Consider the following 23699-nt stretch of genomic DNA (forward strand, 5'->3'; position numbering starts at 1 on the left):
GCATTTCTCCTTATGACAACGTCTTTTTGAGTCGCGTTGATATGATCGATACCGTATGCAACCACCCGTTTTACAGTTGAGTGGCGTCTACACAGGCCACTAGCGTCCCCATGACGTGATTGGACAACCACGACCTTCACGGGAGGATAGTCCAGGTGTGCAACCTTCGAGTGTACTGTAGAATCCCTAGGTAGATACGGATCTATTTTCCTGTACCTTTACTTAACAAACTGATCTTCAATACCCGCGATATCATGGAGTCTTGCTCTACGTGTGCAACCATCCTCTCCTCAACGCCAGCGTACACGAAAGAGAAACTATCTCTTCCACAAGATCGTCGAGTCGCATGCTGTGCGAGAATCATCTGTGGCAAATGTATCCATGTTCGTCATGTATCTAAACAATCATTTTTTTTATCCAGGCTGAAGCTGATACTATTGCTTGGTAGAAGAACGAGCGATTTGCCGACTATTGTCCATACTGTCAGGTTTCGACAGGGCCGACGTCTCTGCCGCAGGGGTTGAGGGAACCGCCGGCTTATACATCGCTGGCATCGTCCAGTTCAAGGACTGCACATATCTCCGGCGCGCCTCCACCATACTCCGCAGCCTCACCTACGCCGAACGTCAACGGTGAGAAGGCAGCATTGGCGCAGGATGATACCAAAGAAGATGCTCCGGATATCCTTCATTTCCTCGACCACCGCCATGACAGCGTCAGCTCCTTATCTCTTCGATACGGCGTGCCCGCTCACGCTCTGCGACGAAGTAATAACATCACGAGCGACCACTTGCTTCTCGGAAGACGAACAGTGTTGATTCCTGGCGAGTATTACAGGGGCGGAGTTAGCCTCTCACCACGGCCCATCGAGGGAGAAGATGGGGAGCTGAGGAAGGGCAAGATTCGCCGCTTCATGACATCCTGCAAAGTCTCCGACTATGACATTGCTGTGCTGTACCTGGAACAATCTAGCTATGATCTTGGGAACGCTGTTACAGCATATTTGGACGATGAAAAGTGGGAGCAAGAGAATCCAGCCTCTGGCAAGGGCAAGAAGGCCGACATATATAAGAACCGTGGCCCGTTTTGGAGAGGACTCTGATCGAGCTTCAGGTTGAATATTAGATTCATGGTTCGTACCGCGTCGCGGTTCTCAACACACGGTTCGGTTCGTTGATTACCTATTTTCTTCCAAGACAGGGACCTTTAGCCCTGTACCTTAACGCCGCCAACAACCCAAACACTTCAAGTTTTGTACAATAGCTTCATAGGATATACTAAAGATACCACTTTTCCCTCATCAGAATGCAGACCGTGTCCGAATATCCTGAAATTTAGTCAGCACACTGCGAGGATATAAATGTCGGGCCAAAGAGAACTTACAGAAATCTTTCGCTCGATCTCTCGGACCGATCGGTCCAATTCACCGGCAATCATAAGCTTCTTGTCGTTGGGTAAGAGGTTATACCGCTCGCATAGATCGCCATCAATGACCCCCTTGACAGGAGCATAATACCCGCGATACATAAGATGATCTCGTCCGGCGAGCGGGGGGTCCTCGGTCCTTAGGTGTTGTTCGAGATTCTGGAAGAAGTCTGCATCTTCACGACTGACAAATGGTATGAAGACTCCGATAGTGCCCATGATACCGCTCCATAGTAAAATTTCCTGCCCACCAACTACCAGACTCGTTTTGGTGATACTGGTTGGTATGTCCTGTGTGTAGAAATGGCACATCAGACTCACTCTGTGAGGTGTACCGTGGAGATATTCTCGCGCATTAATAAGATGCAAGCCCGTCTGCTCCTCGTCAGCCTCTTCACTGGCTTTCTCAGGGCAGCGGACAATGAACATATTTCCGAACTTGTCACCACCGGCCACCGACTCGTAATCTACCATGGTTGTGCATGTGGTCCACCTTGCGATGGTATCATCAACAAAGGGAATGAGTTTGTTCGACGCAGGCTTGTACACCACGTAGGTTACGCCCTGTTGAACATCACCGACAATAATTCGACTGCCCTGGGTGTTCAGCGACACGATCTGCTGCGCTGCTACTTCAGCCTGAGATTTGCGGAGCATCTGTCTCATGCCGAGATCATATATACGCAACTGTGTTCCAACTGCAACAGCCACTCTTCCTTGAAAAGCCAAAAGAGCCAGAGGTGGTTCTTCAACCTTGGTTTTGTGAATGAACTCAAGTTCTCGCCCCCCATCTTGAAATCGGTAAATGTGTAGATATCCTTCGCTGTAACTGCGGGGATTGACCACCATGTCTTTGCCGGTACCAACTACCAAAAAGTTCTCGTTATCTTGGCTTGAAAAAGACACGATTACTGCACTGACTGCCGCTTCATTGTTCTCCAAATCAATCGTTTGCAGAACCTGTCCTTCCTCGGAAAGCGGATCTATCACATTAATGCAAGATGCCCATCGACGTGTACCTTTGGGATAGCCAAAATCTTCAGGTGGGAGCACTCTAGAATCGCCGTTGACGATTTTAGGGTCTGCCAAAAGTTGTGCACGTAACTCAGGTGGTAAAGTGTTGTTGTCTGCCTCGATAGTGTAGAAGAGAGGCTGGTCAGGGTGCTTTACAAGTTTCTTTGGGGTATATGTTAAAGGAATTGATTTCTGGATGAGTGTATCGCCAAGCCGATCGATATTAAAAATTCTGCCAGCGTTAGCGCACGCCTTGCTTTACGATGGATGCCACAAGAACGTTGTAGAAATATGTTGCTTCAGTAGGAACAATTGGAAAAATGCGTAATAAGCCTCATTGCTTAAAGCATAGGATCCCGTTTTCTCATCATATGCAACCAGATATCAGGAGTAACAAAAAGGAATAGCAACGTACCGTAACGATTGACCTTGGATACCAACAATGCCTTCTTCGCACTGCTCACTACTGAAGTTCCAACCCCACTCAAGGTCGACGTAGTTTAGGGGCGTCACTACAAAACCTTTTGTGATCGGGTCTGCGTAGCCAAGCCAAGGCCTGGAGCTTAGACCAAGCACGCATGTCTTGCCTTGAACTGTGACCTGGAAAAGTCGGACTTCTTTGGGGCCGAGGAACTTTTGGCGCGTGTCTGTCAACTCACCAGTGACTTCGTCAAGAACTGTCCTGAGATAGACACCGGAGTGTAGACCGATGTGGAGATAGAGGGTAGAACCGCCCGACGAGGAGTCATCCATTGCGATGATTGCCAGCGATGTTGGCGCAGCTGTAAGAGCCTGAACTGACTTGTTTTCCAAAGTCGACTCTGGATCCAGGCTGAGTATGCGGACAGTGCAATCGTCGCAACCGACTGCTAAGAATGAACTTCTTAATCGTCCCTCAGGGACGTCACCCAGACTTAGGCAAGTAACGGTACCGAACATCTCCTTCTTTTCATCATACTCAGCCAGTGAGCCGTCCGCATCCATCTCGAAGTAGACGATCTCACCAGAGCTGAGAGCGACAGCGACCTGATGAGCATTGGCTGTAGCAGCAACAATGGAGCGATGTTGCGGAGCGGCCCATTCATTGACATGGCCATTACGCACGTGTCGAATGCCCTTGGGATGAACCTGGATCAGTCCATCGTCACCAAGGAGCTGGGCCGCCAGCGTTGGAACACTCGTGAGAAAACCGGAGTCACTGACTTCCTCAACAGTCTCGCCAATACTAAGGACTAGCGTACCGTTGGTAAATGATAGTACGATGTAAGCATCGTACTGTTCGGAACGATTCAGCTTCAGCGTCCAAACAGCAGAAGGAATTCCAGGCAGTTCAGAGGCAACAATCTCGTTGACTTCCAAGCCATGCTTGAGCATCCTGAAGCTACTTCGGGGGCCATTACCACAAATGGTATAGATTTGAGGTGCATCTTCTCCAGTGAGATTTGCGACCTTGCAATCTAGGAGGGGGTTCATGGCAGGGATGCTCTCGACCAGGGCCAAGTTTTCAGTTGGCCGAGGGTGGAAGTAAACTGGCTCGTAAGAAGCCCTGGGATCCGCTGGGAAGTCATCACTATAGAACTCTAGTTCCTCATCGTCATCACCGAGCTTTTCAAATTGGTAGAATGAGTAGTTACCAAACTGAGAAGCAACATAGAGGAAACCGCTCTTCAAGATACAGAGACTTGAGGCGACCGGAACGGTGTCAAAATACTTGATCTTGAGTCTTTTGACTTCTCCAGTGGGATTACCTTCCTCATCCTCAATCATATCAATCGAGAGTTTGAAGAGATCACCGTCATCTGTTTGAAGGAGGAAGAAAAACGCGCCTGCACTGCCTTTCAGCTTGTGCATGATACCAGACACGATCGTGCGCTTGCGGTTCGGATCCTCAGTGGCGCCGCGCCGACGAGGGATGGCAACACGGAATGCTTCCTGATTTGAGTGTCGATATGTGATATTTTCTTCACCGCACACGAGCACACCACTAGGCCCGTCATTTCCACCAGGGACCTGGAACAGAATTGAGGCTGTTGGGTCAACAGGGTCTGACCACTTGCGCACAACGTGATTGAGTCCCAAATCAAGCTCATAATAGACCAGTTGAGTCTCCAACTCTTCCATTGCTTGGCCGGTTGAGTCTTGATCAATCTCGGAGTAGTCAATCTCGAGTGCGGCAAACACTGGGTTTGAGTAGCCAACATCAAGCGCAACCATGGAGATGACCAGCACGCCGGGTTTGTGGGCCTCAAGCGGTGACGAGATTGTGAGCTCGGCTTGTGAATTACGGTTGAGAACATAGACAAGTTTGTTCTTCTCAGTTGAGGCAATCAAGCATGCTCTGCCCTTTGGGTCGCAGGCTAGATACTCGCCAGGGATGACTCTCCGTACACCGGATTTGCCAAAAGTTTCGAGATGTAAACGGTGAAAGCGGTTCTGTGCAGGGAGGTACTCAATGATTGTGATACGACCAGAATCGGACGCAATGATCAAGTAGTCTGGAAGATTTATTAGCTTTGGGATTCTTGCAACAGGGCATCAAGTACTCGGTAGCGCTGTAGTCGACGCGTCTGTGGCATCGCTTTCGAATATCACTAAGTGATTTTCCTGAGAGGGGTATTGGATTGACTTACCCTTATTGCTACCAGCTAACCGAAAAGCGGCGAGGGAACGTATGATGCCAAATACATCATGCGATAGGAGGGTAATTACCTTTCCCTGGGATGGATCGGGTCGTAGTAGGGAGAGCTGCGAGCCAGCAGCAGTGATGATAAGCTGTTCTCTAGTGCCTGCGAACTGGCCCAAGACCGCTTGCGTGACATTTGTCGGCGGCTGAACCGTCAGCGAGTACATGAACATGTTCGACGTGGTCGCCATGTTTGCGGCTAGGCGCAGATGAGCCTGCGCGGCTTCAAAGACAAAGGCAGGTCTGATTGTGTCGCGTCGAAGCTGATGGTTGGAGCTTTTGAAACTCAAGCGAGCTTTGATGTCAAAAGTTTGGCGCGCTTCGGAGGAATTATTTTGCGGCGCAGATAATTGTGGTCCGAGCTCTTTGAATTATCCCACTTCAGCGATGTCAGGCTTCCGAAGAAATCTGGGTATTGAACTGTGTCCTGGATCTGGCTGATTTTGTCCATAAAATGGAGCCTACTCTGAGGAAAGCAGCCTCGAGCATCTGTGGGCAATGTCCTGCAACTGTCCGGAGGCAATTGGCCTCTGGAGCGGCAGCTAGGCCATGGATGAGGATATCAGCCCATCATATCCGCAGACATTCAACTACCAAGGACCAAAGAAGAGCTTCGCCTACGCCCAAGAATCGAGACTTTTCCACTTCCTCGGTGACAAAATCTGAGGCCACCGCAACTATCACCAATAAGTCGTCTCCGTCACCATTACGCCTGAGTCAAGACAACCTCTTTCACCCGTTTTCAAAGTCTCCAGTACCAGAGTTCCGGCAACGAGCTGCTTTTATGCGACAGCATGCCTACTGCCCTCACCCCGACCACCAGCAAACGAAGCTTCCTACCATTGCCCCGAAACCCGAGGACCCCGAGGCTGCAAAGGGAACCCAGCCGCCTCAGCACGTCAACTTTGAATGCCCAGACTGTGGCTTACCAGTTTATTGCTGCGAGGAGCATTGGATGGATGACTACGAAAAGCATTTGGAAGTTTGCGACACTCTTAGACAAATTAACGAAGATGACCACGATTTGCGCTCGGGCCGAGTATTCGAAGAAGGCAACCTCCCAGATCTTCAGATGGAACATGCGGCGATCAACATGACAAATTGGGATACTTTCATGTATACAAGGGAGTTTGATGCTGTCAACTCTGATCGTCAGATGAGACAGATTACCCGGCTCTTGACTTATCCCGTAACCATTGGCAGCATTCTCCATGAGCTTAGCCCTTACAGCATCAAGGCTGGAGAGCGAATGACTACAGAGGGACTGAAGAGTTTCAGCGGTTAGTGCAACGACTGACCAGAGAATAGCCATGAACTGATTGATGATACTAGCATTGAGATACAACTTGCATCCTCCCAAGTCAGGTCGAGGAACCGGCGTTGGTGAGCTCAAACCCGAGGCACCAGCTGTCAGAATTTTCATTCTGGGAGCTCGTGCTGAATCTTCTCTCCCTCGACCTGCTTGGGTTCAGCTGGCACATATGTTCCCCGAAGCCAGACTACACCTCATCTTTGTTGGGCCTGAAAGCATGGCCAACCGTGACGACGAGTTCCCGTTGCCAGAACGTACCCCTTCCAACCCCTTTGGAGCGGTGGTAGAGGATCGCGTCTGGTACAAGATGAAGATAAGCACAATCGTGGATTACTACCACACAGTTCACCAGACGCAACACTTTGCACCATATGATCCTTACTTCGACTGCTTTGTGCTATTTCACCCGGGTTTGGGTCATCCTGCAAGCAGTCACGAGTGGGAAGAAACCCTACCCCTTCTCCTTGAGACTAAGATCCCTATTATCAGCACAGGCTATACCCAGTTTGACATGGAACGCGACGTCGAGTGGGTGAACCAGAAGTCGAAGGGCGAATTTGATATACTTCTCCAACCTGGAGAGAATGTTTTCAGGAGTCTTCGATGGGATCTGAACGACATGGATCCCCAGGATGTCAGCTGTGGTAATTGGGGGGTGTGGGCATTCCGTGGTAAGAGGTATGTTGTTGTCAATTCATCGTTGAAAACGAGCTGAGCTGACCGTACAATTGCAGATATGAGACGGCCACAAGGGACGCCTGAATATAGCCTTGTGTAGATAAAAACGAGGAGGAGGCATTTGTACCAATAATGTACAGAATCTGTAGTATACCTAGGTGCCGGCTGGCAGAACAGATTTCATATGACCGGAAGCATTTCTCATTCCTCTGAGTTATACATCTTTGAGGACAAGCGGTAGCAGAAAAAGAACATCTCCTGAAACAGAATTTCTACGTACGTTTCCGTCACTGAAAATGACCCCAGCTCAGGGCTAGTAGCTACCTAGGTAGGGATAGGGAGGTACTGGTTATTCTATGGCTTGAACTGTATTCAATCAATTGAAACCACTTTAATATGTTTGGAATGCTCATTGCTGCTACTCGGGAAGTTACAGCATGGTTATGGTATGTCGTAGGTATCTCATGCATGCGGGCTCCCCGCGCATGCAGCGCACGGTTCAGGTAACGGGCCAACCCGTGCCGTGCGCGGGCAGGAGCCAGGAGTCAGGAGCTTAACATGGAATGGATGTATGCGGCCTGCTCTGCGACCCGATGTTAACTTGACTTCAACCCCAAACCTCGAAATCGAACATCCCTCAAACTCGCCATCGTCATTTCCATCTCCCTCCCGCTTACTGACCAGGTCATGATACTGGAGACTCGCCGATCACTTCGCTCATGACCGCTGCTCCCTCTGTGGCTCCGGCCGTGCCTCCTGCCCGTCCGCCAGCCCCACGCACCAAATCGGTTGCCTTTGATACCGAGCCGCCGACCTCTTCCAATATGGCCTCTCCTACTCGCCGTCCTTTACGCTCTAATCCTATCGATCCCTTGTCCGACCGAGCGACTTCGCTTCTGATACGTCGGACCCTCTGCTCCCCTCAGCTCGGGGAAAAAAGCCGCGATTCGCAAGTGCCTATAGACGCGCTGCTTCCACCATTGACTAGTCGCAACGATGTCGACCTTCAATTGTACGCCCTGCTCGCTATTGTCATGAGAGAGTTCGTGCAGAGCTGGTATAGCAAAATCACTACGGATGAACACTTTGTATCAGAGATATTGCACATTATCGCCCACTGTTCGCGAGCCTTGGAACAGCGGTTCCGCAAGGTTGATCTAGAGAGCCTAGTGTTGGATGAGATACCTGACTTGCTGGACAAGCACATAACATGTGAGGACTCGATCTCTACGATGCCACTCCTATCTAACGGTGACCAGCGTACCGTATCTCTCATAGCCCTACCGCCAGACAGCCTGTTGAGGTCGACCCTCGAGAGGCCTACCACGCCATGTGCCCTCTGCCACACCTCGCACCAGTCCCCCACCCAGATTGCCCAGACACCATATCCGATCAGAAAGAGAATGAAGCGCTGTATCGCCAATTGCTGGTTCAGGGCGTCCTTGCGATCCTATTGCCCACAGAAGACCTCGAGAACCCTTGTCTCACGTCTCTCGTTGAACAGATCTTTTCGGAGCTTATCATTGGTAACATCATAGCCAATAAGGCATCTCAGCCATGGATGCTGTATGAGGGCATCTGCATCACGGCCAGGGTTTTGCGACAAAGAAAAGACCAAGGGGCAGTGGTTGCAGAGACCCAAAGCGATGCTGGTGGGCCCAAGGTTGACGTAAGAGGCCGTCGCAGCTGGTCTGTAAGGTCTATGTTCCTTGCCGTTATCCAGCTTGGGATGCTGGTAGTTGCCTCGCTCCGATTTATCACGACTGCTCTGGTGATGACATCGTCCCTTCCTGCTAGGGCCACGCCCTTAGATGAGAAAGAAGCTTTGCTGGATCACGACAAGTCTCCGCCGAGGTCATTCGACCCCGTTAAGGCGCCGATCCTATCGTGTCGAGTATGGACATGTCTTGGAAATCTGTTTGAGCTCAGCTTGCGCATGCCTTGGCTGGATGGATTTCTATCACTTTTACAATACGGCGCGGTCAACGGACCTGGACGAATCGCTGGCCACGATGGCCCTATTGACAGGTAAGATATGAGCGTCTCTATTCCACTTCCTCACACGTACACCGTCACCAGACAGTATTCATCACCTCGCATGAGTCTGAAGTCACTGGACCTCCTGAAGCTCCAGTGAGCTTTCAGGACAATAATTTCTTCAGCGGCACAGGCATGATCAAACGGCCCGCCTCGTCTTGGGAGCGGCCCATGCCGTCTATGACCTCTTCCAAACCGCCATCTTCACACGCCCACGCAACCCACAGCCCACAATTTCAACACGAGGATTATCAAACTAAGACAAGGCCCTTTTTCTTGTCATGTTCCTCGAGGTCGCGATCATGATTGATATGGGTCTTGGGGTTTGGGCTTTCAACCAATCGAAACCCATAGCGCTGTCTTTGACACCTGATTGCTTGACAAGGTGCACGAAGCTAGGCCTTTTCATCCAGCGAAATGTCAAGATTACGCGCCCTGCCCATGTCAGCTTCTCCAAGGGGACCACCCGCTCTTTGACGATGCAGCAATGAGCTTGAATTGACTCTCGCTCCGTGCCGCGCCACCCGTTATAAGACTACCTTTATCATTTCCCGGCGAGGTTATGCTATACTGGCCTGTGGAAACCATACTCAAGATTTTCACCGCAGTCTTGGCCACGACACTCGCGAACCTTCCAGGAGCGGTCTGGCTTGACCGGGCTGGCCTGACCGGTCGGTCTCAGCTCTTTCTCAGAGCCCGAGACATGTCGGACCCATCATAGTCTTCTGTAGCCTCCACGCGGAGCTGTTCCCACGATCCTTGACGACGAAGGAGTGGTTCGAGAACAGGGCTGACTGGTCATATGCTACCCACGCTCAACCGCGGCATGATTGTAAACCTGTTGTGTAATCTCACATCTCTATCTGCATAAGACACATATACCAACATGGACGACGAATGCGCCTCCTCGTCCATTTCCCCGCACCTTGCAAGCCTCATCTTGTAGAGCTTTCCCTGGTCCCAATTAGGTCCATATCCATCTAACGTGGGACGGATCAACATGGAGACACCACTTTATGCGCCAACCCAGAGAGAGTGAAAGCCAATAGGCTAATAACTGTCTCGTCTCACCTTGAGCTTTGTTGCTCACCCTCACACTGCATTGCATTGCATCGCATCGCATCACATCGGCTAGCCCGACATACACTCGACGTGCCCCTTATTGCATATAACGTTTCCGATCATTGAACCCCCCACGTTGTACTACCTCAAATACAGAGTAAGGCCAATACGTGCTAACCTATCTCTCTCGCAGGCTCCTCTCGCATCACATCAATTCCCTCTTTTCTCCCTCGAATCTACCCCCTCTTCTGCGTACCCTTCGCGGTATCCTCTTTCCCAACAACGCCCCTGGTAAGACGACCTTGTTCCCACCATCGTCCGACGCCGAGCTGCAAGCCCTGCGACGTAGAGCCGCTAAGTCTCTTTGGGGTTTGCTACCGAAGGGTGTGGGAAGGCTTTATTTTGGTGGTCGCTTATGGCGGCGAAGTGCGGAGAGCGAGTGTGATTTATCAGATGACGAGGATCTGGTAGATGAAATGGAGAGGCTGCTTCTTGTGCTAGACGATGAGTACTGCAACAAGCATCTGATGTACAGCATTCTCGAGCTGTTACTTGCTCGTCTGATGCCTGAACTGGCGGAGAAGAGCGTGACGGAGCTTTGGGAAGAAAGACTTGGCTGAATAGATCTGTAGACGCTCTTTTTTGGACTGACGATACCCCTTTGTTGAGATGTTAATAATACTTAATCAGAGTTTAGAGGAATCACGGCAACATGGAACGATAATAGTCAAGAGCAAGGACATTCCTAAATGCACAAATGCCGCCCATTCAACTAAAGAAGGGATGCCCTCCACTGCCAGACATTTGACCACCTCCAGTACACCCTCAGGCTGCTTGTGGGCTACAATCAACTAGCATCAGCACTCATTCCCTCAACCAAAGAGCCTCTTCGGCCTCTTTTCCGTTGCCATCCTGAAAACCATAGCGACCTCAACAAGGAGCTTTGTAAACCATGTGCCACCCCGTTCCCTGTAACATGCTATGCCATACCATGTCGTGCCGTGTCGTGCCGTGCCTCGCAGCAGATACCTTCTCGTCTTTGAACAGAATATAGACAAGAAATGATGATGATATAAAGAAACGAGCGTATGCGCAGACAATTAATCCCTCCACGTCAATGCCGTAAAATGCAACCAGGAAAAAAGGAAAGATGTGTATGGGAAATGAAGAACATTCAGAAAAGGAAACAAACATTGGCAAACGCATCATGTTGCGTTGCCCCTTAAACTGTTGTTGCCGAGATCGTAGCCCTGATGTGTACCCCTTCCCTGCTACCATGTTGTCCTTGACATTTCCACCTATTTCTGATCATTTGCCTCTTCCTTCGCACCTCGTTTCCGAAACGAGCAGTTTTCAATTGTAAATTCGTGTGGACGACTGTTTGTATATAGTTCTTCGGGTTCGCGTGAGCGGCAGAATAAACTTTCCATTGGTGGTATCGAGTAAAAGAAAAAGTTCGCTCCAGTTAACCTGGGTGTTTTGTTATTTTGATTTCAGGTTTTTTTTTTTTCCTTTTTTTTTTTTTTGTTTTAAAAAAAAAAAAAAAGAATAGTCGGCCAAAGTGCGGCTGGAAACGCAAAACAGACTCAACAAACACTTCAAATCGTGGCCAGTGCCATCAGATTTTGAATGCTCTTGTAGTCCGTTACCCGCGTGAGCAGGGCGCTGACCCAAAGTGGCCCCAACCACGATATTCTAAGCACCCTTATGCCCTCAGGGAAATCCCATTTGAAAAGAGACTTGATTGATAAGACATAGGTACGAAAAAGAAACACACAGTCAATGCTATGAGCCTGGCACAACTTCAAGCGGATTCCATCTTGGTCGGCAGGAGGACAGGGGCTTCAACATCGCCTTCCGGGATTCGAGACAGTCCTCCTATCGACGGTCTACCTTGGTGGATCTTGAGCTTTTTGGTCAGCTGGACGATTGACATATAATCGTTGGAATCGAAAGTGCCAGCAGTCTGGATGTAATGCAGGAGTGTCTGTGCGGCCCGGCGGGCGTCCTCCTGGGAGGGCGAGACTGGGGATGAATCGACAGGTGTGGATGAAGTAGCACTTGTTGCTGTGGATCGATTTATACTTGAGTTGCTGCTACTGCGGCGTAGCATTGGAGGGGGCGAGTGGACGTTGGTATCGATACTAAACGGCGCCTGAAGTTCATGCTGCGGCGATTCTAAAGCCGAAGACGGTGCGGTTGAAGATGGAGGGTGACGAGGAGTTATTGGTTCCGTCGACGATGATACTTGATTCACATAGTCAATGTTGAGTGACGGGAATGTGTTGCTTCTCTTCTCCCTGTGCTGGTAATCGGTACCTCGAAGTTGATCCATAGGGAATCCTCCCACATTGGGATCGGGGGAGAAAGTAAAGGCTCCAGTCGGACTCATGGTGCCGGCTGAGAATGAAGAGGCCGTGTTATCTCGAAAGTCGCTCGAAAGTGAGGTTGTTGACTGGGACTCGGGATGCTTATACCCGAAGTCAAAATCTATTCCATCAGCGTGTGCCTCTTCATCGCTCCGACTTCCTGAAAGTGGTGAAAGTTGGCCCGTTGGCGAAGGTGATAGATCGCTGGACTTCGAGGCAAGTGTCGAGAGTCTTGCACTATCCGGAATGTTTGCCTCTGAAGCCCGTCGCATCAACTTGCCTGGTCCAATTCCATGCTTTTGTTTAAACTTCTGCAGCCAGCTGCTATTCAAATTATTCAAGACGCTCTCCTGGTTTCCACTCGCATGAGCAAAAAGCCTCGCCTGTTCCATAATCTCGTCGTCGCTGACTTGGAATCCTCGCTGCTGCTGTCTCCTGACGTAGTTGCTGAGTGTCCGGTCGAAATCTGGATGCTTGCCCTTGCCACGCTTGACAGCGGCATTTTCTGGCTCTTGGTCTCGCTTTAGATACTGATCTTTATGCCTCAAAACCTTGGAAACCGTGCTGTTGTCAAGTTTGTCAGATTCTCGATGGCGAATTGTAACTTTGGATCCAAAAAATGCCTACCTTCTTTCAACACCGAATCGGGCTCCAATATCGGCTTGTCGGGTACCAGGGTTATCTTCATGGAATTGGCACATGGCTCGTTTCTGTTCCGTGGTAAGAGTCTTCCTCGATTTCTCGTGCTGTGTCGGTAACCTTGGGGGCTCCACGGGCGGTGCGCTGGTCGCAGGTGTCATTGATAAGGGTGGTGCCGAGTAACTCTGTGGCGGAGCCGGGTTTGTCAGTTGGCTTGGCCAAGTTGTATTCAGAAGGGGCAGTTGATGATGCGCCATAGGAGTAGGGGATGGCTGTATCATCTGATGTGTTTGCGGTGGTGGAGGAGGCATTCGATTTATTGATTCCGAGGGCAGTCCATGGCTGACGAAGGCTCCAAAGGATGGGTATTCAGTCAAGGGACTTGCACTATATGGGCTTTGACTATAAGGGCTCATGCTTGTCCAGGCATCGCTCCCATACCCATTACTCTGGGCCATGGTGCTATCATGTCCCATTGCAGTTGTCCCATTGGGATTGTTCATTGTTGTATGTGCTGCCTAGCTGGCACCGGATAGGGGAAAGGAGGCTTTTAAGCCGTTTGATATACTGACAGATCCAACAATCTTGTCTGCAAGAATTCTCGGGGAACAAGAGGCGAACGATTGGTGCCGAATTCCTGGGAGCTGGAAGCAGTGTTGGAGGGAACAAAAAGACTTGGTGTGATGTTGCTCACATTTGACACCAGTCGATGAAGAGATGCATCGTATTGCCCGAATTGGTTCCTAAAAGTGCAAAAGTGAATTGAATCCACGTTTACCGTCGATCTCTCCAGTTCCAGCTCAGGGCAAATTGTTCCGTGTTAGACAAGAGTTGATTATATTGCAGCAAACCTTTTGCACAGCCCAACGAAGCACACGAACAACGCAAGCACTCAAACCCTCAGCAGATTCAGCCTTAACGACGGCGTAGTGGAGTTTAGAACTCGTCAGGTCGCAGAAAGTTGACCTCAACTTCTGTACTTGGAGCCGGGTGTTTGTTTGTGAGCCCTCTTTTTTCTCCGACAGGAAACGGCTTGTCTTTCAACACGCAAGCACACCAAAGTGAGACACGGCGGGAAGTTTCTTTTACTTGCTTTTTCTTCGCTGAGCTCGTGGAGATTGCGGAGACAGCAGAACCGACTCAGCATAAACGCGGCAGGGCAATCAATGTACAAAGGCGAGACAAGAACGGATTGAGTCGGTGGAGGGTGGGCTGGCGGATGAGGAAGCCACAGGGCAGCGAGCCGTAACGATGCCTAGAAAGGACCGCCAGTAGCTCGATCCGGACGGCAATCTCAAGACAGAGTTTTGATGGTGGACCGCAAAACTTGAGGCGGACGTTCCAACACGAGGCCAGGCCGTTAGGAGTATATCGTTTTCAAGATGTGTAGTGCAGGATAGTGTAGTGCGAACAAGCGAGACCTAGACTAAAGCCATTCGCATCGCTACATATGTAAAGATGAGACCCCAGAGGTCGACCTTCTCCATATACATACATACATGTGTATGCAGAACGCACGAGGAATACCGACGAGGGTGTGGGGGGGTTTTCCTTCACAAGGGGGGGAGGGGTGTCTTCTGTAACTGCGAGCGACCAAGGAGTGGTGTGTGTGGGAGGGTAGTGGGTAAAAGCCAGAAAGCTGTATGTACAGAGTAGACAACTGATGAGTTCTGAAGACGCGGTCCAAGTGTGTGTACAGTACATGTGCATTTAGGTGTGGATGAAGCTGATAAAGACGGAGAGCGACTTAAACCGTGTATGACAGGACGTTGAACGCTCAACGGGAGACCTCACGCGTGAGGCTCACACACAGACACATACTCACCCGCCAACAAGCGCAGCAGATTATTCATAATCTGAAATTGGCAGACAACAGACCTTCGAGGTAATGGGATGGACGCTTTCGGGTTCGGGGATAGACCGGTGAGCTAGGGTACAGTACTATGGAGCTCTCAGCCGACTGTTCTTCTTGTCGTTGATCCTGGCCAGGTCATCGCCAGGCCGGGAAAAGCAAGAGAGTTGTCAGTCGTTGAAAGAAGACGTGGGTAGGCACAAAAGCCTTGGCCCGCAGCCATCTGATAGGTGAAGACTGTCTCAGGAAAGGTTTTTCAATCAAACCAATTCCCATACGTATGTAGACACAAGCTTCTGATCAACGGAACGGGAAGCGGAAGAAGCAACGAGTAAAGCATAATGGGCCGTGGAATAAGACCAGGGAAGTCTTCTCTGGTCATGCCTTTCCTCTGAAGGCAATAGGGTTTCCTCGTATCCCCCTCCCTTTACTGTTGACTCTACCTTTCCGGAAGGGTTGGTTTTGTTTTCTAGACCTGTCAGCCCATTTCACCCTCTTATCCCGCTCCTGCTAAGTTGCGTAGTAGAAGATTGGCCATGCCCTCGTGAAGGTTGAGCAATGGGAGGGCTCAGAGCTCATGAGGATGAGGTCAGAATATGGGGCGTCCCGTATCAGTGTCCACTGCCGGGTGCTGTAAAGAGGAGAAGGAAGAAAATGTCGCGCCCGAGCTAGAGAGATAGTCCATCTGAAAACCATCGACTTGCAGCTTTCATAGGGCATCTCTGTCTAATCTAGAAAGCGCGGCGCGCCAAAATCCATGCACTTTGATGGGAAGTGGCTAACTAGGCTCGGTTTAAACTGGAGCAGGTTGAGAGAGAGCTGTAATAGGTCAGACCTTTCTCCCGAAAGGAGTCCACTTCGACAGTTGGTCACCCGTTAGAACTGATCCCCCCCCCAGACGAAACCTGGTCAGGCCAGGCTTGGGAGCCCAAGCTCTGAATCGTAATATTAACATGCTGGTTCTAGTATAATATTCAGTCCCAGACGGGACAGAGGTAACAAGGAATCGAAATGGCACAAAGTAAGATCGACTGACGGGACACGGATTAGATACAGAGCATGCAGCAAAATGCAATTGCAGCGGCATGCCCGGCCACTCGAGAGCAGGGGTCTATGATGACCCTTGTGCTTGATTGATGTAAAGGTAATTCCAATGACCAAGGATGATTATCGCCGACCAAGAGCGGGTTGACATTAACTTGGGGGTCTGCTCCATCGATGAAGAGTGAAAATGACACCAAGGCATGGGTGGCAGCGAGGATACCAATTCAGCTTATTAGCCCGAAACACAACAATCGTTCAGCTTCAGCCTCGAACGGATCAGCCCGCGGCCTCATCTCTTTCTCTCAGAGAGACTGATGCACGTTCTTCTTGCCTTCCCGAGCTTGTAGCTCTGATACACGGAGCACTTCAAGGTCAAAGCCCGACCGGAAAGCGAGATCCGGGAGCTCAGACTGTCTCAAAGAGAAGACGGGGCGGAGATGGGGTGAGTGAGAAGGGAGGGGACTGATGAACAAGGCTTTGGTTGTTTGATTCGCTCAGCCTTGTTCTTCATCTCATGCCCTAGCCCATGGCTCTCTCCCTTGCCTCTCGCGTCTCCTCGCCTTGCCTTGCTTGCTTGCCTCGTGGTCCCAGGATGGCACAGCCATAACTCGTGTAATAAAGCAGGTGCCTCAGGATCCTAAGGGTCCTCATCGCTAACGACGAGACATGGGCCCGAAGCTTCATTCAAGCACCCTTGTCTTTTCCATCTGCTTGCTCTTCCAAGCCCTTAGGCCGAAGCCATTGGGCGGCATGGCTTATGGATCAAGGTCTAGTGCAGACAAATATCGTGGCCGCCGTGGAGACATGGCACAATGTAAACTTGCAAGTCCAGTCCAAACCAGGAGGAAGAAGCGAGAATTCGTGCTGGCTATCTCACTGTAACAAACCGGCGCACGTGGCCCACCTGACGTTGAATTTTTCCTTCCTTCTTTTTCATCTTGATGTATCAGGTGTGTGATGGAGCCGACAAAAAGATGTCAGATGCATGTTGATCTCATCCTGACCAGTTGCAATGTTGATTGTGAGCCCAGTTCACGATGCTCCTTTCTGTTTGATCTTATCGATTGTAGTTTAGTTCATATCGCTGATAGTTTCGTGTGTCTTGTTCGCTTTATGCGGATGAGCAACCATGTCGAATGAAGACTACCTCTACCACCAATATCAAACCCCCTTCCTCGCTCACACCTTATTCGGCACCATGATGACATTGTGCTCGGGATGCCGCAACTGGAATGTCGGTGGGTCAAAAATTCCCAGCCATGCCATCCTATCCTATATCTTGAAGGACATACATAGATGGACTGAAGGTGCCATGGCACGGTGCCCAGTAGCATGTTGATGCGTCGCGTTGTTTTGCCATGGCTTCACTGTGGATGAAAGACGAAGATCGACCGCTACTCTGAGCAAGGTCGAACCGGGGCTTGCCAGGCACTAGGTATGGACAGGACAGGTCAAGGACAGAGGCAGGCTAGTGGGACGGCCCTTTCTGGAGCCAGTTTGACAGCCGCCGCCTGCCGCCCATAGCATGGCCAGTTACCATTCCGCCCCTAGTTCATCCCATCAGCATCCATGTCTGGCATCCATGGCACTGGAGTACGTTCCCTTGTCCACGTTACGGTCTTTTGTCGTGGCCCTGCTTTTCTGAGCGACTGATGGTAAGTTGTGAGAGGGATGGTGATTGCTTGAGTAGCATTCTCATTTCTTCAACTTTCGTATCCAAGCAACAGAGTCGGGATGAGGGATCAACGTCTTGGCTGGATCCTGATGGGGACGGTTAGCGCAATCTCCGGAGGGTTCAATCAATGGACATGCAGATACGGCCACCATTATAAGCTTGCCCCAGATATTTTGTCATTGGGCAGCAAAGGTGTCCGTACCTATTCTACTGAATCAATGTTCGTCTGTCCCTGGTTATTGATCCTGATCAGAGCTGCAATGCAATGCGACAGATGAATGCATGGATGATGAGCGGGCAGAGGAAGATGCAGAGAGGTACGGAGTACAATAGGTACCTAGTGAAGGAGGGGGGAGAAGCTGTGGCGCGCCATAGACGGTCCAATCCGTCGTCTTCCGGGTGTTGTTCCAGTTGGCCAGTTTGATCAAGATCCCTGGCGCCGGGCTTTAGTACATAGGTAGGCCGAATGTAATCTGATGGTGTCCAGCATATGTTTGTTTTGAGGTTGACTTTGACAGAGTGATAGAAGACAGGAGTGAGTCAATGATGCAGCTAGACAGAAAGGAGGATACAGCTGATATCCTGTCTGCTTCTAGCCCAGGTCAATGTGTATGTAGTCAAGGCAAGGTAATATACCTACTCCCATGCCTTGGTATCGAGTTTGAAGTCTGATGAGGAATTGAAAGAGCTCGCAACGACGGCACTTGCAAAGGTACCTGAATGAATAATCAAGGCAGGTACGACCTGCCTACCTACCTACCTCATATGCCCACATCGATCTGGACTCACCGGGATATTCTGAGCTCCGGCTGCCCCTGTATAAAGCAGCCAAGCTTGACCGTAAGCAGACAAAACACACACAGAGAAAAAAACGAGGCCTTCCAAGTGGGAAGATGATGACGAGAAAGGATCGCGGCCGCTCGGGAGAGATCTACTAGGTTACCTAGGCACGATGTATACCTACTCACGCAGTCTCGTCTCATCTCATCTCATCTCATGACAGAAGTATCATGCCGGTGCGCTAACTTAGCATCCATTGCCATGTACATACTGAACGCCCGGTGTAGAAACTCGCGTATAAGTGGCCGAAACCAACCAATCGCTCTGCGATTCTCTGCTTTGATACCGATATTAATCGTGTGCCTCGCATAGTGTTTAGTCCAATGTTTGCTAGTCAGGCGCTGTCAGGGGTCTTTTATTCAGTCAGTCAATCAATCAATCAATTGATGCTCTCTCAGGGGTGTTCCTTGTTCATGTTGTTGGTTGAGGATGAATGGACTCTTCCTAGGCGCCATCTACCCCTTGTGCTTGGATTGAGATCTCATCAACACTGCAGTTCTTCTGCACATGATGATGCTTATAATTCTTTCACGTATAGTGATGCCGCAGGTAACTAGTAGACTTAATGTTGTGCTTTTATAGCGGGTTCAACCTTATCTGGGATTTGTTGAGCTTGCTGCTGCGAACAGCCAACTGCCTGAGCTGTTACTTATATATCCGCAGCAGGCTGTGCCTGTTCAGTATACCTACCTACGCGGACTCACTACATATTTTATTGAATGAAAATTGATAGACACAGACACTTGTGGGGTAAATATGGCCCATAAACCTTGAATCTCATAAAAAAGGATTTTAAAGAAGAAAAGAAAACAAGTTTAAGGATTTCCCCTGTTCTGCAGCCACTCTACCTGCTGCTGGCGATGTTGTTATGGGTGTAACTTTCTAGTGCACTACCTTAGCTTAGGTACCTCATCACCAACCTTAAGAACCTACCTTACCTTAGTTTATTGTGGAGATGACCTAGCAAGAGTCTAGAGACTGACTGTTGGTTTACAGAGTACGGGCTGCTCAACTCCCCCTGGACCTTTGCTCCCCACTAACCTTGTTTAAGCCTGGTGTGGGCTTCGGGACGTTTTTCTCGCCAAAGAGGCTTGAGCTCTCCGCCTTTCACGAATCGTCTCTTACCGCCGCCATCAAGAAAGGCTAAGAGTAAGGGTCGGGTGCAGCACTAAGTTCCCTTAATCAGTAAGAAGTAAGCTAGCTGGGGTGTGGACGGAACGGAGCGCATGTTTGATGCTCTACTGTAGGTAGGTGTAGATGTAGGTGTACAGTACATGAATTTACCTTAGTGCTCTATCCCTCTGATGCTACTCCATACCTCCTCTCTCTCTGTCTGTCTCTGTCTCTCTCTCATTCTGTAAGCACCTTTAGTAGCTACTAGGTACCCTACCTTGGCTGGTTCAGGTACAGCTAATCGCCTTGGCAACTGATGGTCTGTTTCACTTGTCTCGATAAAGACGGACAATCTCCTAGAAATGCCCTAAGAGTCAACCGCTTTTTAACTCTTTTTCTTTCTGTCTCGTCTCCCGTCTCGACTTTAAGCGCCGTGAAAGAATCTACGCATAACCTGATTCGTAGGCCTCAAACCCCTGCGTCTGCGTCTGCGTCTGCGTCTGCATCTGTAGCTGCATATCCCACGCTTCTGCTGGGCAATCCGGCCGCAGATCAAGAGGCCCTCGGCTATGCAGGTCGAACCACTCCCAACTGCATCCCATTCCCGCTCTGCTTCTGCTCGTTGACATCAGATGGTGGCGTTTTGTCCATCTGAATGTCACCGTTACCGCAATTATACCCGTCAATTGACCTGTTGCTGCTGTAACAATAGCTTTCAATTCGGCTGAGTCTCGCCCCCAGGGGAAGTGCTGATTTATTATCTGTCAGCTCTCTCATGTTACGACAATCGGTATCAAAAACCTTGCTCGGGTTTGTTCTTGGAAATATCTCCGCTCGGTCAAGCCTTTGTGCATTTCAGCCGCCTGGGTGAATGGCAACGCGCCAAGGTGTTGTAACCATCCATCAATTGATGATGACTGACTGCACTTTTATCATCGAGAATCATTCATTTTGTTTCATCTTTCGAGCAACCCGATTATAACTCCTTACGTACTAAACAGCCAACGATAGTAACTGCCGAGCTTACTCCTGCTTGCGCGATACCCAACGTTGCTTTTTCTTTCATCCCGGAAAACTAACCCGGGCATAGCTTTCGTATAACATCCACGTCCGTAGTTACTCCGTTCCGTGTTGCTCCCCATCTTCATCTTAAATTTCACCCTTCCTTGCTCATCGTCGTCTGCCGTTGACCCAAAAATTTTCTCCCCCCTGCTCAAGACCCATCAGCCTACCCTGTGAGTGTGCACGCCACTTCTGACTTTCCCCGGAAACTATTGTGCCGATCATTATCGTGCCTGGTCAAGCCAAGTCGATACTTCTTGTCAACCAGACGCGCTCGTAGCCGTGCATCCATTGTCAGCCCTGTTCATATTGAACATTGTGCTGCTACTGCTGCTGCTGCTGTTGTTATCGTAGTAGTAATCAGCATCCCATCCATCCCACTCAGTGCTCCCCTGGTCAGTGAAGTTTCCTCCTCTCTCTCCGTCAGCCACTCGGAGCTAAACCAGAGTCGCAAACTGGTGGGTGGGTGGCATGGCTGCAGTTACAATCTGATGCGAAGCGGCGGTCCAAGCTATCTGGCGATGTCTCGCTCGCTCACCAAGCCTCTGGCGTTGCCGCGGGATCATCCCCTTCAATCTCTCCAAGGTTTCTCTTCATCGCTTGACAATGGTTACTGTTACAATGGTTAGCGTTGCTATGAGCTTGGTACAACGCAACCCTAGCCGCCTTGGTGCAACAGATCAGACTGAGACTGGGATCATGGGCGCCCTGGCTCATCAACGAAGCAAGATCCCGACTGTATCGGGTAGATCAAGCTCACTGCGGCCTAATTAAGTACTTGTCTCCCCCATTCTCAATCTGTCTTTAGGCTGCTGCCGGGGTAGAGGGTCGTTGTCGGAGACTCCGGGGGTAACCTACCAACATCCTCATCACACAGTTCGTGAGCCAGGCCAACACGTTGAGGCTGATGCTTGACTGACTTGCCATAAACAATGGCCGTCTTGAACACTTCCGTAATGCTTCGGTGAATGGCGTTACACTATTTGGACGCTCGATTAGCAATCTAGGATTCCTAATCTGGATTTTGGACGTGAGGCTCCGCAGGGGACAGCCAAAAGGGCGCCCGCCACATGAGACTGATCTGACTTACAAAATCTTCAACAGTGCAGCGCGTAGATCGGAGCACGACAGGCTGAGAGTAATCAGGCTGCTTGCCCTTGGGCTTTGTGTACACGCGGACAAGGTTTAGCTTGTCCCACATGGCTTCCATCAGCTCATCAATGTTCCATCCGTGCTCGGAACTGATGGGGACAGCATTGGGAATTCGATAGAGAAGGTCAAGCTCCTCAATGCTAATGGAATCAATCTTGTTCAGGCAGTAGACAACTGGAATATAACTGTTGAGTTGGATCGTTAGCAAACTAAACTTATCTCGACTTTAGAAGCAGCTGTGTTTGCCACACTTCTACACTTCAGCCTTACCTTCTGCTCTTCGCCTCAAGAACGTCGATCAGGTCATCAACAGTAGCGTCACACCGGATTGTAATGTCCGCAGAATTGATGCGATATTCGCTCATGACAGCCTTAATCTCGCCGTGGTCGATATGTGTCAGGGGTACGGTGCTGGTGATATTGAGGCCACCCTTGTCCTTCTTCCTGAAGGTGATGTTGGGGGGTTCCTTATTGATGCGGATTCCGAAACCCTCGAGTTCCGCCTCAATCACCCGCTTATCCGTCAGAGGCTTATTGACATCCAGCACAATGAAGATCAGATGGCATGTCTTAGCGACGGCGATGACTTGTCGACCTCGACCTCGACCATCCTTGGCACCCTCAATGATACCGGGAAGGTCAATAATCTGCAAGGGGGCACCTGGAGAAATCCATGTCAGCCACACATTTTGACGCACAAAGGAGCCGCCTTCTGATGATGGTGGTGGTGGTGGTGGTGGAATTGGAGATTGGGCATCAAGCCGAGAACAAGAAAATAGCCGCGCCGCACCGCACCGCATCCGTTGATCGAAGTGGAGGTGGAGATGGACAAGGCGAGGGGGGAGGATATCACAAACGACTAACCGTTATAGACAACTTGACCAGGCACAGAGGTCAAGGTGGTGAATTCGTAGGCGGCAGCCTCCGAATGTTGGCCTGTGAGTCTGCTCATGAGTGTACTCTTGCCCACCGAAGGGAAGCCGATGAAGCCAATACTGGCTACGCCTGTTCTGGCCACATCGAAACCAGCACCTCCGCCACCACCTCCGCCGCTGGGAGTCAACAGTTCGCGCTTGAGTTTGGCCAGCTTGGCCTTAAGCTGACCCAAATGGTACGAAGTCGCCTTGTTCTTCTGGGTTTTGGCCATCTGGTTACACAAGTCAGAGCTGATCCCGGCTATCTATACGATACAGAGTCCCCCATCGTGGGTTTTTGACAATTATCTTCTCCCATAGCATCGTTTAGGGAAGGGTTCGATTGGAATATCACGTACTTCGGCCTCAATATCTTTGATCTGGTAGGGGAACCGGGGTTAGCCAAATCGTGGCAGACATGGTCTTTTTGGTGGGAAAGCAACATACCTTGTCCACTGTAGTCGCCATGGTTACGGTTGCGGTTGCGGTTGCAGAAGCTGTCTCGAGTCGATGTTCGGTTGTTGTCTGGCCTTAGATCTTGGGTTCGTGGCCCAATTCGTGGTGTACTGGTAAAAGCACTTTTGGTGATAAATTGCAAAGAAAGTTGAAAATGGCGGGGCACGACAGAAAAACTTGCTCCACACCTACGTCAGCCAGTTTGGCTCTCTTACAGCCAATCAGATTCCACCATTGCAATACGTTGAACGCTCAAGTCAGTACCGTATCAACCACCTAGGTTTCGAGGATGGAATTAATTAATTAATCGGCATTCTTCTCACAAAAAGATGGTCTTTGGTGTTTTTAAAAAGGTTTTGTTGATTGTTGATT

General features: G+C 50.1%; 6 protein-coding genes; 3 read left to right on the forward strand and 3 right to left on the reverse strand.

The window, feature by feature from the left end:
• Positions 1 to 254: 254 nt before the first annotated feature.
• On the forward strand, positions 255 to 1102 carry FFUJ_03215 (uncharacterized protein; the record flags this gene model as incomplete). XM_023575037.1 has 2 exons in its annotated part: positions 255 to 383; positions 449 to 1102. 2 exons carry the CDS (start codon positions 255 to 257, stop codon positions 1100 to 1102), a joined length of 783 nt encoding a protein of 260 aa, XP_023428287.1.
• Positions 1103 to 1300: 198 nt separating this feature from the next.
• FFUJ_03216 (related to splicing factor 3B subunit 3 (spliceosomal protein sap130)) lies at positions 1301 to 5313 on the reverse strand (the record flags this gene model as incomplete). XM_023575038.1 has 5 exons in its annotated part: positions 1301 to 1327; positions 1384 to 2141; positions 2202 to 2671; positions 2855 to 4934; positions 5070 to 5313. 5 exons carry the CDS (start codon positions 5311 to 5313, stop codon positions 1301 to 1303), a joined length of 3579 nt encoding a protein of 1192 aa, XP_023428288.1.
• Positions 5314 to 5576: 263 nt separating this feature from the next.
• FFUJ_03217 (related to MSS51 protein) lies at positions 5577 to 7196 on the forward strand (the record flags this gene model as incomplete). XM_023575039.1 has 3 exons in its annotated part: positions 5577 to 6402; positions 6455 to 7112; positions 7169 to 7196. The coding sequence occupies 3 exons, from the start codon at positions 5577 to 5579 to the stop codon at positions 7194 to 7196; spliced, it is 1512 nt and encodes a 503-aa protein (XP_023428289.1).
• A 635-nt stretch (positions 7197 to 7831) lies between these two features.
• FFUJ_03218 (related to MSS51 protein) lies at positions 7832 to 10831 on the forward strand (the record flags this gene model as incomplete). XM_023575041.1 has 3 exons in its annotated part: positions 7832 to 8324; positions 8372 to 9140; positions 10405 to 10831. 3 exons carry the CDS (start codon positions 7832 to 7834, stop codon positions 10829 to 10831), a joined length of 1689 nt encoding a protein of 562 aa, XP_023428290.1.
• A 1184-nt stretch (positions 10832 to 12015) lies between these two features.
• FFUJ_03219 (uncharacterized protein) lies at positions 12016 to 13722 on the reverse strand (the record flags this gene model as incomplete). XM_023575042.1 has 2 exons in its annotated part: positions 12016 to 13144; positions 13208 to 13722. 2 exons carry the CDS (start codon positions 13720 to 13722, stop codon positions 12016 to 12018), a joined length of 1644 nt encoding a protein of 547 aa, XP_023428291.1.
• A 7876-nt stretch (positions 13723 to 21598) lies between these two features.
• On the reverse strand, positions 21599 to 23339 carry FFUJ_03220 (probable developmentally regulated GTP-binding protein; the record flags this gene model as incomplete). XM_023575043.1 has 6 exons in its annotated part: positions 21599 to 21784; positions 21896 to 22142; positions 22228 to 22618; positions 22822 to 23104; positions 23231 to 23251; positions 23319 to 23339. The coding sequence occupies 6 exons, from the start codon at positions 23337 to 23339 to the stop codon at positions 21599 to 21601; spliced, it is 1149 nt and encodes a 382-aa protein (XP_023428292.1).
• Between the last annotated feature and the right edge of the window lie 360 nt (positions 23340 to 23699).

The sequence above is a fragment of the Fusarium fujikuroi genome, chromosome FFUJ_chr03 (assembly GCF_900079805.1).
Source record: "Fusarium fujikuroi IMI 58289 draft genome, chromosome FFUJ_chr03".
Taxonomy (NCBI): Eukaryota; Fungi; Ascomycota; class Sordariomycetes; order Hypocreales; family Nectriaceae; genus Fusarium; species Fusarium fujikuroi.